Source organism: Rhinoraja longicauda, chromosome 2, assembly GCF_053455715.1.
Source record: "Rhinoraja longicauda isolate Sanriku21f chromosome 2, sRhiLon1.1, whole genome shotgun sequence".
In the NCBI taxonomy this organism is placed as follows: Eukaryota; Metazoa; Chordata; class Chondrichthyes; order Rajiformes; family Arhynchobatidae; genus Rhinoraja; species Rhinoraja longicauda.
The window spans coordinates 41,985,488-42,000,666 of NC_135954.1; the positions used below are offsets into that span (position 1 = coordinate 41,985,488).

The window sequence follows — 15,179 nt, forward strand, 5'->3', positions numbered from 1 at the left end:
CATGTCTTTGTTGAAGTACCTATAGAAACCAGCTCTAGAGGAAGAGTGTGCAGGAGGAAGTAGTTCATTTCTGAAAGAAAGTGAAACGAACAGGACTCAAGAGGAAGGTATCACAAAATGCTGGAGTAACTCAGCAGGTCAGGCAGCATCTTGGAGAGAAGGAATGGGTGACGTTTCGGGTCGAGACCCTTCTTCAGACTATTTTGCGATACCTTCGATTTGTATCAGCATCTGCAGTTATTTTCCTACAGGACTCAAGAGGAAGTATGTTCAGGAGACAAGTCACTTGTGAAGGGTGACAAGGAAACTGAGGATAACGAACTTAAAAATGTATGTTACAGATGATGACTCTGTTAATGATACAGGCAAGGAAAAACTTAATCTCAAGAGAAAATACCAGGACCAAAGTACTCTCTCCTAAAAACTCAAGAAAAGAAAGTGGAACAAAGAATATATCAAGTATGGCTTTTTCCTTCCCCAAGATGAACTAACAAGCCCTACTCCCTCAACTCAGTGCATGTTATGCAGTGTAAAATATAGCAACCAGTGTCTGGCTCCTTCAAAATTACAGACTCATTTAAGAACAAAGCATAGCAATCATCAAAACAAGTCCATACAGTTTTTCAAAAGCACTTGTATTTGCGGAACAGCAGAATTTCTTCCAGTCGATGGTAAAGAATGACACTGCAACTAAAAAATCTCCTCTTCTTGCCTCCTTTCAAATAGCACGTGCTCATGAAAAAAAAGGCTGAGAAAGTTGGCAAACCGTTTGAAAATCGTTGCCAATCTACTAGACTGTGGAACAGCATCCCTCTCCCGATCAGAACTGCCCCCTCCATCGACTCCTTTAAGTCCAGGCTCAAAACATATTTCTACTCCCTAGCGTTTGAGGCTCATTGAGGAGGCGCTGTGAACTGTTTGCGTGCTACTGTATGTTTTCATTTTTTTTTTCTATTGGAACCTAATCAAATGTACAGCACTTTGGTCAACGTGGGTTGTTTTTAAATGTGCTATACAAATAAAATTGACTTGACTTGACTTGACATAGTGAAAGCAAGCAGTGGATAAAGTAATGCAAATTCTTTTGTCCAATGACACAATGAAACTTTGATCTAATATGATTGTTGAAGATCTGAAGCATCAGCTGATGGCGAAACTGTTGGAAGCACCATTTTTCGCTCTGCAGTTTGATGAAACTACGGACATTAAAAACGATGCACAACTCATTGTGTATTGTCGTTTCCCGGATCAAAGCATGGGAAAAATTATCGAGTATTATCTGTTTTGCTTACCAGTCGGAGAGCAAACTATAGGTGAATTTATTTTCTCCAAGCTTGACGAATTTATGGAAAATGAAAATTTCTCTTGGAGCAAATGTGTTGCTGTGACTACAGGCGTTGCTGAAGCCATGATGGGGAAACATAAAGGAACCACTGCTCGCATCAAAGAAAAATCCCATAATTGCACCATTTTACATTGTTGTTGACATCGGGAAGCACTAGCTGCCAAGAAACTGAACACTTGTTGCAATGACCAGAAAAATGAGCTGGAAGAATTGTTGCAAGATGTGGTGAAAATTTTCAATGCTATTCTCCCACAAGCAAAAAAATGTCGGCTGTTTTCAGAGCTATGCAAAGATATGTCTGCAGATCACATGATTCTCCTCCTGCATTCTGAGGTTCGATGGTTGTCACGTGGAAGAGTCCTTGAAAGAATACTGTCCCTGAAGAATGAACTGTCCGTATTTTTTACTGAGCAAGGTGGCATGGCTGGCCATTTTGTGTTACATGACTTCTATTTTTGAACATTTGAATCAGTTCAACTTGTCACTTCAAGGTAAAGGAGGTGACATCTTCAATGTCCTTGGGAAAATAGAAGCCATGAAAATGAAGATCACCATGTGGCATATTAACATTCGTAAAGGCAATTTCTACAATTTCCCACATTTGGAAAGCTTCCTCAAAGAGTGTGATTGGGAAGAAAAGCAACCTGATCTGGAGAAAACACTGAAGGACATCATTTCCGACCATCTGCTGTAGCTGTCTAAAAAAATTGAAACATATTTGCCTCAGACGCATCTGCAGGACTTGGAAAATCAGATGTGGATAGTTAATCCTTTTATCACCAGCCACATCAAGCGAGCAGATTTTGGGGAAATGTCAGAAGTGTTGATGGAGCTTCATTATGACCACTCAAAAATCATCTTTTGAGATGTACTCCGACTATGGAGATGGAGACTATTGGATTGGATTACTTGCTTTCCCTGAATACAAATCAATTGCCTTGAAGGCCCTTCAACCACTAGTAATGATGTCACCAATTTTCCTGTCTGAACAAAGATTTTCAACCTTGGTAGAACTGAAATCCAAAAATCACAATTCACTTCAGTACGTTTATTCGGTAATGCGGGTTGCTTTGGAGAAGGAAATTGAACCTCGGTTTGAGAAGCTTGGCACAGGAGTACAGAAACATCCTAGTCATTGATGATAAGTGTGGAAGTATACTGCTTGTCATTTATTTGTGGTAAACATACACAAGAAAACATTGTTTCTAAGAATCTAATTCTAAGTTCTAAGACAATTGTTTACTAACTTTACGTAAACTAGAAAAATTCTAGTAATTTTTCTGTTCTTCATTTTTTTGTCACTCCTAGTTGAGAGGATGGGAGGGCGCCAGATATTCAGAACTGAGCAACAGACAATGTTGTGATGATGTTTTGAGCATGCATGTGACATACAGTATACATGTCAGTACACATGCACAACTTTTAAAATATATCTGGATTTGGACGAGCCAGCCTCTGGAGAGTACACCAAATATGGCAAGTTGATATTTGGTGGTATTGTGAGCTTTCGTCAGAGAGAGTTATAGAAAGTTATATTAGTTAGATACTAATATATTAAATCACATACTCCATGGTTTTTTGAGCTAGTTTTCCAAGAAAATATTACTTTCCCAAGTAATCAAAGCCCAAAAGGGTAGGAAGGGGCTGAAGCCCAGTGTTTAGATGTTGGAATGGTTTTTATTAGAATGATTTTCCAACTCCAGTGGTAATTAAACTGCTTTTTTTTAACTCCTAGTTTTCTTTACATATTTTTAGGATGTTCAAAAAGTTGAAAATAAACACATAAGAAATGAGTTGATTTATGTTTTTTGCTCATTTGACAAAATAAATTATATATAAAATTATACACAAGGGAGAATAAGATGAAAATTACCAAAAAACATACGAAAATTTAGTCGTGGGTGAATGAAATTTTGTGATAAAGACTCAAAGGTGAATGACACTGAAATAGTTTAAGAAGCACTGTTCTAATCAATGCAGTTTCAGTCATAGAGCGAGAAAAAGGCCCTACGGCCCAATTTGTCCTTGCCAACCAAGATGCCCTATCCAAGCACATCCCAAAGTTGTTGGCCTTTGAACCACAAGTACAGTTTTTTCCCCCAATTGTCAGTTATGTAGGTATCAGATTTTAATGCCACAATTTTGGTCTCGTCAAAACTACACTTCTTCCATTCTATTGTACTGCATTGGGTGTTCACAATGTGGTCTCCTTTACACTGGAGAAATCAAAGAACACATTGGGTGAACACTTTGAGGAGTACCTGTGTCACAGCTTCCTGTATATTGCCTGGCACTTTAATTATCCATCCCACTCCAATTGGAGTATCTGTACTGTGAAAACGTGGACTCTTGAAAATTTAAGGAACACTTGTGGGCGGCACAATGCTGTGATGTGGTTTAAACAATGATGTGGTTTAAATGACAATGATGTGATTTAAACTTCATTAGTTATTTCTCTGCCTATATTTGTACAAATCAATATCCCGCTGTAACCACGATTCCATCAATTTTTGAGTCGTCTGCAAACTTACTAACCGACTTTTCTACATTTACGTCCAAATCGTTCATATATATCACAAACAATAGAAGTCCCAACACAGAACCCCGCTGGTCACAGATGCCCAGCCAAAATAACACCCTTTCATGACTATCCTGTCTTCTATGGATAAGCCAGTTCTGAATCCAAACTACCCAAGTTACCCTGGATGCCATACAATGTAATTATCTGGATCAGCCTACCATCAGGGACTTTATCAAATGCCTTATTAAAATCCATATGGACATCTGTTGCCCTACCCTCATCAATCACTTTTGTCAACACCTCAAAAAACTCAATTAAGTTAGGAAGATGTGACTTCCATTGACAAAGTCATGCTGATGGAACCTAATTATCATATTCTCTTCCACAGGTAAGTAAAGCCCATACCGAAGAATCCTCTCTATAAGCTCACCAGCCCATAATTCTTGAATTACCGCTGCTTCCCTTTATTGAAAAGGAACAACCATGGCTATCTCCTGTTCTCCGGGACTTGCCTGGGGCTGCAGAGGATACCAAGATCTTGATCATGGTCCCTGCAAACTCCTCTCTTAATATCCTGTAGATTTATCCCCCTTAGTGCTTTTCAAGAGATCCAACATCACCTCTTTCTTGATCTCAAACTGATGTAATCATGCCCTACCATATTAGTATACCCCAAACAGACATCACTATCCTCCATGTCCTTCTCCTTGGTGAATACTGATGCAAAGTAGTTTTTAAGCACCTCGCCTAAATCCTCTGACTCCAAGCATAAATTCCCTCTATCTTTGAATCTTATACCTTCTCTCTAGTTACCCTGTTTTTAAAATATAGACAAAAAAATAGACATTTTCTTTAGTTTCAACTGCCAATGACATTTTCATGGTCTCTTTTGGCCCATCTGATTCCCTGAATTCCTTCCTGTTTATTTAATATTCCTTAAAGGCCCTGTCTGATTTCTTCTTTTTGACCAAATATACAACATCTGTGATTTATTCATAAAGATTGAAGTTGCAATTTTGAGCCCCTATTCACATCAGTAAGGGAGGAAATGGGCAGTGCACGCCTAGTGCCTTTAATAAGTGTATGACCAATGATGGAAAAACATCAGGTATGCCCAAGTAAATAGCACAATGAAGTGCACAGTTTAGTTTTCTAAAATGTGCATTTTCACTAAGAAATAGTCACTTGTGTGATCTAACTCAGGCTAAGTTGTATTTATGTGCAATGGGCACACTAAAATGGCTTTAGTTGATCCAATTTCATGGTACTGTTTTTTAACAATGGACTTAATGTACAACCCATAATGGAACACAAAGTGTCCACATTACTATGAGATGCAAGGTGACTTCCCCGGAGTTGTCATGGATCAAAGGTTAACCTCCTATCTGCTGCTATATGTAAGAAGATCAGTCTGCCAAAAGGACTATGCATCCATGTATCATTCAGCTTTGAGAGAATGACAGTGATTTGAACTTACCCTGAGAGATAGTTCCAAATTTTCAATTCCCCACATCAGCATTCCAGGATCATATGCACCGATATTTTGGAAATAATGTCGATTGATCCCTAGCACCCCTCCAGATATTGCTGGACTTCTGAAACAAGAGCGATCATAGAATGTAATCATGCGGAAATAAGCTAAGGAGTAAGGTAAAAAGACAATCAACCAGAGTATTTGCTACATTTTTAAAGGAAATATTTCCTTATCTTTATCTCAAGGCCATTTATAACAGGCAGCATTCTCTTGAGGAAGGCCTTTGATAAGTTGCCGCATGTGAGGCTGTTAAACAAGGTAGGAGACCATGGTATTACAGGCAAGTACATGCACGGATAGAGGACTGGATGACTGGCAGAAGTCAAAGGGTGGGATTAAAGGGGACCTTTTCTGGTTGGCTGCCAGTGACTAGTGGTGTTCCGCAGAAGTCCATGTTGGGTCTACTACTTTTCATGTTATAGGTTAATGATCTGGATGATAGAATTGATAGCTTTGTAGTTACGTTTGTGGATGATACGAAGATAGGTTGAAAGGCAGGTATTGTTGAGGAAGTATGAAGTCAGCAGAAGGACAGACAGGTTGGCAGAGTGGTCAAAGAAGTGGCAAATAGAATTCAGCGTAGCAAAGTGTACGGTAATGCACTTTGGTAGAAGGAATAAAGGCGCAAACTACTTTCTAAATGGAGAGGATTCAGAAATGCAGAGGTGTAAATGGGCTTGGGAGTGCTAGTGTAGGATTCTCAAAATGTTATTTTGCAGGTTGAGTTGGCAGTAAGAAAATCAGATGCAATGCTGGTATTAATTTTGAGGGGACTAGAATATAAAATGATGTAATGTCCAGGATTTATAAGGCACTGGTGAGGCCACATTTGGAATATTGAGAAGTTTTGGGCCCCGTATCTGAGGAAGGATGTGTTGGCATTGGAGAGGGTCCAAAGGAGGTTTACAAGAATGATCCCAGGGATGATTGGATTAACATATGATGAGTGTTAGATGCCACTGGGCCTGTCCTCACTGGAGTTAAGAAGGATGAGGAGGGTCCTCATGGAAACTTACCGAATAATAAAAGGCCTGGATAGAGTGGATGTGAAGAGGATGTTTCCAGTAGTGGGACAGTCTAGAACCAGAGGGCACAGCCTCAGAATAAAAGGACATACCTTTAGAATGGAAATGAGGAGGATTTTTTTTAGCCAGTGGGTGGTGAATCTGTGAAATTTATTGCCAAAAAGGCTATGGAGGCCAAGACATTAGCTATTTTTAAAGCTGAGATTGACAGGTTCTTGATTAGTAAGAGTGTCAACGGCTATGGGGAGAAGGCAGGAGTATAGGGTTAAGAGAGAAAGATAGATCAGCCAAGATTGAACGGCGGAGTAGGCTCGATGGGCCAAATAGCCTAATGCTTCTCCTATGACTTATGGTCTATTGGATATTGAAGGACAAGTGTTAATTATATATTAATATATTATATATTAATGATTTGGATAAGGGGATTGAAGGCTTTGTGGCTAAGCTTGCAGATGATGCTAAGATAGGTGGAGGGACAGGCAGTGTAGAGGAAGCAAGGACTCTGCAGAAGGACTTAAACAGGTTAGGAGAGTGGGCAGAGAAGTGGCAGATGAAATTCAGTACAGCAAAGTGCGGAGCCATGTATTTTGGTAATAAGAATAAAGGCGTAGATTATTTTCTAAATGGAGAGAGAATCCAGAAATCGGAGGTGCAAAGGGACTTGAGAGTGCTGGTGCAGGACTCCCAAAAAGTTAATTTGCAAGTTGAATTGATAGCAAGGAATGCAAATTCAACGCTAGCATTTATATCAAGAGGACTGGAATACAAAAACAGAGATGTAATGCTGAGGCTCCATAAGGCACTGGTCAGGCTGCATTTGGAGTAATGTGAGCAAATTTAGGCCCCATATCTGAGCAAGGATGTGCTGGCTCTGGAGAGGGTCCAGAGGATGTTTACAAGAATGATTCCAGGAATGAGTGGGTTAGCAGATGATGAGCGTTTGACTGTACTGGGCCTCTACTCGCTGGAGTTTAGAAGGTTGAGGGGGGGGGGGCCATTGAAACTTACAGAATAATGAAAGGCATAAATAGAGTGGATGTGGAAAGGATGTTTCCACTGGTGGGAAAGCCCAGGACAAGACGTCCTGGGCTCAGAATTAAAGGGCGCTCTAGTGAAGAGAAATTTCTTTAGTCAGAGGGTAGTTAATCTGTGGAACTCATTGCCACGGAGGGCTGTGGAGGCCAAGTCAGTTGATATTTTTAAGGCAGAGACAGACAAATTCTTGATTAGAATGGTTGTCAAGGGTTATGGGGGGAAGGCAGGAAAATGAGATTAGGAGGCAGAGATCAGCCATGATTGAATGGCAGAGTAGACTCAATGGGCCGAATGGCCTAATTCTACTCCTACAACTTGTGAACTTGTATTAGCCTCTACTGTGTGGGAAGGAACTGCAGATGCTGGTTTACACCGAAGATAGCGTCTACTTCTGTGGAAGTTTACATCAGTTTGGACTACAAACAAGCACTGAGGATCATCAGAGTACCTGAACAGCGAAGAAAAATGTCATTAATCACCTCAAAGTGAGATTCCATTCCCTGCAGTCTGGGAGTGCACTACAGCACATATCAAGCAAATATGGAGACACCATAATCTTGTAAACCACAGAAGCCATGGTTCTCGGAGGCAGCAGGGAGCCCCAGAGTTTGAGAGCCATAAGGCAGGATTTGAAAACCTGCATGTGTAAGAGGAACGGGTGGACAGAATGCTAAGAGGAGATATCAATGCTGAATAGCAAGAACCTCACCCCCTGCCTAAGTATGTTCAATATGTTCTGTTGAAGGGTTATCGACCTGAAATATTATCTTGGATTGTCTCTCCACCGATGCAGCCTGGAAAATTACCGGCATGTTCTGTTTCAGATTTCCAAATATTGCTATTTTCTGCTTCTTGCATCCTAATTTTCCTTGCTATTTTATTCAAAACAGATGATAAAAATAAAACTTGGGGCAGACAGTGGCACAGTGGTAGAGTTGCTGCCTTACAGTATCAGAGACCCGGGTTTGATCATGATGACGGGTGCTCACTCTACGGAATTTGCCCGTTCTCCCTGTGACAGCATGGGATTTCTCTGGGTGCTCCGATTTCCTCCCACATTCAAAAAGTGCACAGGTTTGTAAGTTGATTGGGTTCTGTAAAATTGTCCCTAGTGTGTAGGGTAGAGCTGGTGTACGGCTGATTGCTGGTTGGCACGGACTCGGTGGGCCGAAGGGCCTGTTTCCATGCTGTATCTCTAAACTAAATTAACTAAACACTGAATAGTTATTTCATTATTATACACCTATAGGTTTGATGTCCATGAGTTTTTTCTTGCTTTCAGATGTCAAAGACTATAAACTTCAACAGCTCTTGGATTCCAATATCGTTCCTCACCTTTCTCCTGCTTCTCTTTCCTCTGACCCCCCACTTCTCTCCCTCCTTTCCCACTCCCAATTCCAACCCTTGTTTTTTCACTATTCCTTCTGACCTTCCCTCTCTGATGCCAAACAAGAAATCTTCAACAGTGGCATCCCTTTCTCCAGAGTCCAGAATTCCCAATGTACCTAGTCCCCTCCTTTTGGTCTCATATCTTCTTTTGATCTGTGCATTCTTTTGATTTATTCCTCTCATGATTTTATATACCTCTATAAGATCACCCGGCATCCTCCAGTGCTCCATGAAATAGAGTCCCAGCCTACTGAACCTCACCGTATAGCTCAGACCCTCTAATCCTGGCAACATCCTCGTACATCTTCTCTGTACCCTTTCCAGCTTGACAACATCTTTCCTAAACATCTCCCAACCTAACACAATACTCTAAACTCTGGTGATAAAGGTAATATTATTATGATCTGACCCCGTCTCACAGAGGCCAAATGCCATCTCTCGGTCACATCCTCTTACCTTCTTCCGAAACATGTCTCCACTGATAAACATCAAGCCATTATTTTCCACACGATTACCCTTCTCATTTCCATGCGAGATCTTCCCTGGACATTTTTTAGTTTAGTTTAGTTTAGAGATACGGAAACAGGCCCTTCGGCCCACTGAGTCCACGCCGACCAGCGATCCCCGCACGCTAGCACCATCCTACACACACTAGGAACAATTTACACTTATACCAAGCCAATTAATCAACATACCTGTATGTCTTTGGAGTGTGGGAGGAAACTGAAGATCTCGGAGAAAACACACAAGGTCACAGGGAGAACGTATAAACTCCGTACAGACAGCATCCATAGTCGGGATCGAACCCGGGACTGCGGCGCTGTAAGCATCTTCCAACATTTTGGTGCCTCAGCTTCAGACCCACTTCTACCTTCTGCCCAAGATCCCCAAGCAAGACTGTCTAAGCAGGCCCATCGGTTCCCATTTTTTCTTATTTAGCCCTACTGAACTTAATTCTTCCTACCTTGACTCCAACCCTTCTCCCCTGATCCAGTCCCTTCTCACTCACATATGTGATTCCTCTGATATCCTCAGACATTTCCAGTTGAAAGGAATAGTTAAGGGAACTCACACGGGCCCAAGCTACACATATTTCGCTTGGGCAGCTTGCAGCCCAGTGGTATGAATATTGATTTCTCACTTAAGGTAGCCCCTACATTCCTTCGCTCTCTCTTTATCCCTCCCCCACCCAAGTCGCACTAGCTTCTCATTTTCACCCTACAAACAACTTACAATGGCCTGTTTCCTTTCTCATCGTTACTTTTTTGCAAATCTTTCATTCATTGTTCTTTATCTCTCCACATCACCATCTAGATCTCTCATTTCCCTTATCCCTAACCAGTCTGAAGAAGGGTCTCGACTCGAAACGTCACCCATTCCTTCTCTCCAGAGATGGTGCCTGTCCTGCTGAGTTACTCCAGCTTTTTGTTCTATCCTAAGCTACACCTGTTGTGTTGTGGTACATGTAAACAGTCTTTGTTTCAGTCCTACTTGGGCGACTTCCTCAACTCTTTCTCCAATTAATTGATGACTGCATTGATGCTGTTTCCTAGATTCGAAGAGAACTTGAATTTCATCACTTTTGCTGCCAATTTCCATTCTGGAAGGAGTAAAGAAAGATAAATAAAATGGTGGTCACCTCTTAATGAAGTGCTTGGAACATGGTACTGTCATAACTAACGCTGAATAACAAGGACAGACCTTGTAGGAATACAAGTTAGAGCACCTGTTAATGTAATGTGGGTAATCTGGATGAAAGACAACAAATAAGTCATATCAGTACTTCTCAAATAATCAAGTTTCCTAATGAGACTCTGGTCAACATGGAGCAGTACTTATATCTCAACTGCACTCTCTTAGAGAGCATAGACATTGATAATGAAATTCATCACTGACTGGCTGCATAGTCTTCGGCCACCTGAACAAATCATGCTCGAGACCAATACCTCAATCCCAGCATCGAGTTCAGGATCCACAGGGAGTAGTGATTCATGCCTTTTTGTATGTGTCAGAGATATAGACTCACAGTGACTTTTACAAATATTCCACTGCCTAAAACTAAACAAATAACATTTTTATAAATTGAGCAACATAGTCGCACAAAAGTATGTTGTGGCAATTCAAGTGTTAAAGACAAAATCAGAGGTCAAGACATGGATAACCTTTAGCAGGCATCTCAAAGCCCTAGATATGTATTACCGATACTGCCCCTTAAAATCCTCCAAATCTTCTGGTAGCATATGCAAACCAAATCCAGAGTCTACCACCGAGGCTCTTATCATCCTCAGCTAGCCTCCACATCGTCTGCACACGTGACAACAGATTCGCGAAGCAAGCAGTCCATTTAAGGCAAGTTCTAGGAGGACAGAGAACTTCAATCACTTCCTCAAAATCTATTTCAAAGAATTGGGAGCCATGGCTCATGATTAAACGGGTGAAAAACCATTCCAAAAGGCAATAATAACTTTGAGATTTTCCAATTTGAGCACTTGATTGCCAGGAGCAAAAAGCAGAAAGAACATACAATGAATCTAAACAACCCACTCACCAGCCCTTGGAAGCTTCACCTGTCCCACCTGTGGCAAAGTCTGCAGATCCCGTGAAGAAAGCACAGAAATGTATGGGAAGCAAGTTGGCCGTGATCATTTCATGTGACCAGTTTTCTAACTGAATTCTATCTCATACTGCACATTGTCAAAACTGATTTATTTTCTATGCTGAGAATTGTAGTAAAGGAATAAATGCCACTGCTGAAAAATAAACAAATACCATTAAAAAAAAATTTGAGCAACATCGTCGCCCAAAAGTATGTTGTGGCAATTAAAGTGTAAAAGACAAAATCAGAGGTCAAGACATGTCATTAGGGCTTAAAAGTCTTTGTCTAATGTCAGCAAGAAGATGGAATAATGTAAAGCTTGTAACTGAGTGTTCCTGTGCAAGAGGGTGATGCCATGTGGGGCTCTTGATCCCAACATATTGAGGATCAGAAGAAGTATTCACAGCTAAATAGAGATTTGATGAAATTTCAGAGCAACAATAGCCAATAACATAATTCCTATGCTATAGTATCTCATACACCGATCAGCCAAAACATTATGACCACTGACAGGCGAAGTGAATAACATTGATTATCTTGTTACAATGGCACCTGTCAAGGGGTGGGATATATTAGGCAGCACTTGAACAGTCAGTTCTTGAAGTTGACGTGTTGGATGCAGGAGAAATGGGCAGGAGTAAAGACCTGAGCAACTTTGACAAGGGCCAAATTGTTATGGCCAGGCGACTGGGACAAGGCTTGTGGGGTGCTCCCGATCAGCAGTGGTGAGCACCTACCGACAGTAGTCCGAGGAGGGACAAACCACAAACCGGCAGGGTGTTGGGCGCTCAAGGCTCATCGATGCACGAGGGCAACGAAGGCTATCCCATCTGGTCCCAACCGACAGAAGGTCTACTGTGGCACAAGTCACAATTTTTTTTAATGGTAGTCATGGGAGGAATGTGTCACAATGCATAGTGCATCGCACCCTGCTGCTTATGGGGCTGCACACGGAGGACCAACAGCATATTAGGCAGGTGGTCATAATGTTTTGGCTGTTCAGTGTAGATATTTTTGAGTATCTAATCTGTTATTACTATGCAATCTGTTTGGTAATTTCACTGAATATTATTTGAATGAATGAATGCTTTATTGTCACATGTGATAAGTCACAGTAAAATTCTTTGTTTTCAAATTCAAGGTATGCAAAGAGTCGCCACATAAAGGGTGCCGACAAAGTCACAAAGTGACAGTTCATGGCGGTTCCCCCACGCCGGGTCCTCCTTTGTCCCCCCACATCTGACTGATTAGCATGCAGCAAAAGCTTTTCACTGTACCTCGGCACACATGTAAGATTTGAGAAGTTTTCCCTCATTCTGAAATCAACACAAAACCAAAGAGCTGCAGTTTGGACATTTTAAACGGGAGACTGGGGCTGATAGCGGAGAAAGGCTGCAGTCAGTTTACCAAAGGATGTCACAATCTGTGGGTCCTAAAATGGCTGCAGGACCTCGTGACCAGCCACAAAAGGTAAAAAAACCTTACAACCCAGTCTCTAGGTTTCTGCAAAGCTACGGCCAGAACAAAGGATGGGTATTGGCCATGCAGAAACCTACGAAACCAGGTCGGAGTCCAGACACTGGGGCGCTGACATCAGCATACTCACAATGCCCCAAGCCGACCTAAACAGTTCATCTCAGTGAGGGGGCACAATAGCCCATAGAAAACTACCTGGTAGGTGATGGGAAACCAGTTAACACCCATCACCTCACAATGAAATCCCAATTTACACTGTCTGGCCATCCCCGGTATCCCCGAACATAAGGCAGATCAGAAGAAAACCTCATACATATCTTTTTGAACAAAGAGATTCCAAGATCTGGCGGGAGATAGGACGGGTCAGAAACAGTATAACTGGCCACTACTTTTGGGTTTTAAACTCAAGAAGAAATACTGGAAGAAGAAGCTGAAGTCATGGCAGAAGTTGCTGCAGGACCTCCGGGAGAAGGGGGATGAAGCCCCGCTGTCGCTCCTGAAGGTGCAGCCGCTCTTCACCCTCCCCACCCAGAGGGAACGGATGATCACGGTGCACATGTTTAACCCACATGTGCCCGTCGTGGATGTCCTCACCTTCCTTGCGCGCTACGTCGAAGGGGCCGGGAACTGCGTGGACATCAAGGACTTGTTCGGGATCTGGACGAGCAAGAGGCAGGTAAAGGTGAAGCTGAGGGTGGACGGGAAGGGATTCATTGTCCACCCTCCCTCGGTGTTCGCTATCGGAGGGAACCGGGGCTACATGACGTACGTGGGGCAGCCCAGGGTGTGCAGGAAATGCAACAAACCTGGGCACGTGGCGGCAGAATGCAGGACAATCGTCTGCAGAAACTGCAAGTTAGAAGGCCACGAGACAAGGGATTGTAAAGAGAGTAAGAGCTGCAACCTGTGTGGGGAGGCAGGCCACCTTTACAGGGCCTGCCCTAAAAGAGCTAGCACTTATGCACAGGCGATAAGAGGGGCCGCTGCCAGCACCCCCAGGGTGGACGAGACGCCTCCTACCACGGAAAAAGCCCAAAAAGGAAAGGAGAGCAGGGGCGAGGACAACGCGACCACCAGGAGCCCCCAACCGCAGGACGGAGCCCCCCAGGCCCCTCCCCACGAGGGTGAGTCGATGGAAGAGGGGGAACAGGAAGAGGAGGGATGGAAGCTGGTACAGTCGAGGAAAACATTGAAGGCTGTGCGCACGGAGAAAAAGGCGGAGGGGGCAAGCAAGTCCCAAAAAAGAGTCCTCTCCCAGGACGAGGCCAGCAGCCTCTCCGCATCGGAGGATGAGACGACCGGGAGGAGCCGACAACGGAGGCAGAGGCAGAGGAAGGAAACGGGGGAGGAGGAAGGTAAGAGAAAGAACGTGTCTGTTGCCCCCCAGCCTCAGGAGACTGGGAGCAGTGCCAATGGGCCCCAGCCCCAGGAGACCGTGAGCGTCACAACGGCCAATGGGCCCCTGCTCCGGGAGACCGTGAGCGGCACAACGGCCAATGGGCCCCTGCTCCGGGAGACCGGGAGCGGCACAATGGCCAATGGGCCCCAGCTCCGGGAGACCGGGAGCAGTGCAGTGGCCAATGGGCCCCAGCTCCGGGAGACCGGGAGCAGTGCAGTGGCCAATGGGCCCCAGCTCCAGGACACTGGGAGCAGCGCAGTGGCTTCGCCAGAAAATATACCCTGTGCTGAGGAAGCCACCAACCTGTACCACTACCTGTGCGACAAAAATGTGCAGGAACTGAGCCAGATGATTGGCATGCGGGAGGATCGCCTGGGACAATAAAGGACAATGGAGCTGAAACTGGCATCCTTAAACGTGCGCAGTGTGAAGAGCACTGTGCGATGTGTATCCGCCTTGCAGCACCTGGCCAAGGTAAAGGCGGATGTGACTTTTTTACAGGAGTGCGGGCTGCCACACCTTCGCTGCTATCGGAGGTGGTCGCGATGGTGGCCCCACGGACTGTCGGTATGGTCGGGGGGAAATGATTGTCGTGCGTCCGGTCTGGGGATCTTGCTGCGGGGAGGGGGCTTCACCATCACTGAGGTAAGGGAGGTGGTGGGGGGTCGTCTCTTGGTGGTGGATGTAATGTACCGTGGTTCTCCGCTCCGGCTGATAAATGTGTATGCCTCCCCCAGGTGGAGCGAGCGGGTGGCCGTCCTCCAGCAGCTCCCACCGCTGCTGGCCACGTCTAGACCGCTCGTTCTGGCCGGTGACTTCAACTGCATCATCGATGCGGCTGGACGATCCGGCAGTGCCA

At 43.8% G+C, this 15,179-nt stretch overlaps 1 protein-coding gene across 1 annotated transcript in view; it reads right to left on the reverse strand.

The window, feature by feature from the left end:
• The window catches only part of LOC144604066 (polypeptide N-acetylgalactosaminyltransferase 15-like), a 69,441-nt gene that overhangs the window by 27,401 nt on the left and 26,861 nt on the right, over positions 1 to 15,179 (reverse strand). The window contains exon 5 of the mRNA XM_078418135.1: positions 5,344 to 5,461. Coding sequence (XP_078274261.1) covers positions 5,344 to 5,461 — 118 coding nt within the window. The remainder of the gene's footprint in view (positions 1 to 5,343; positions 5,462 to 15,179) is intronic.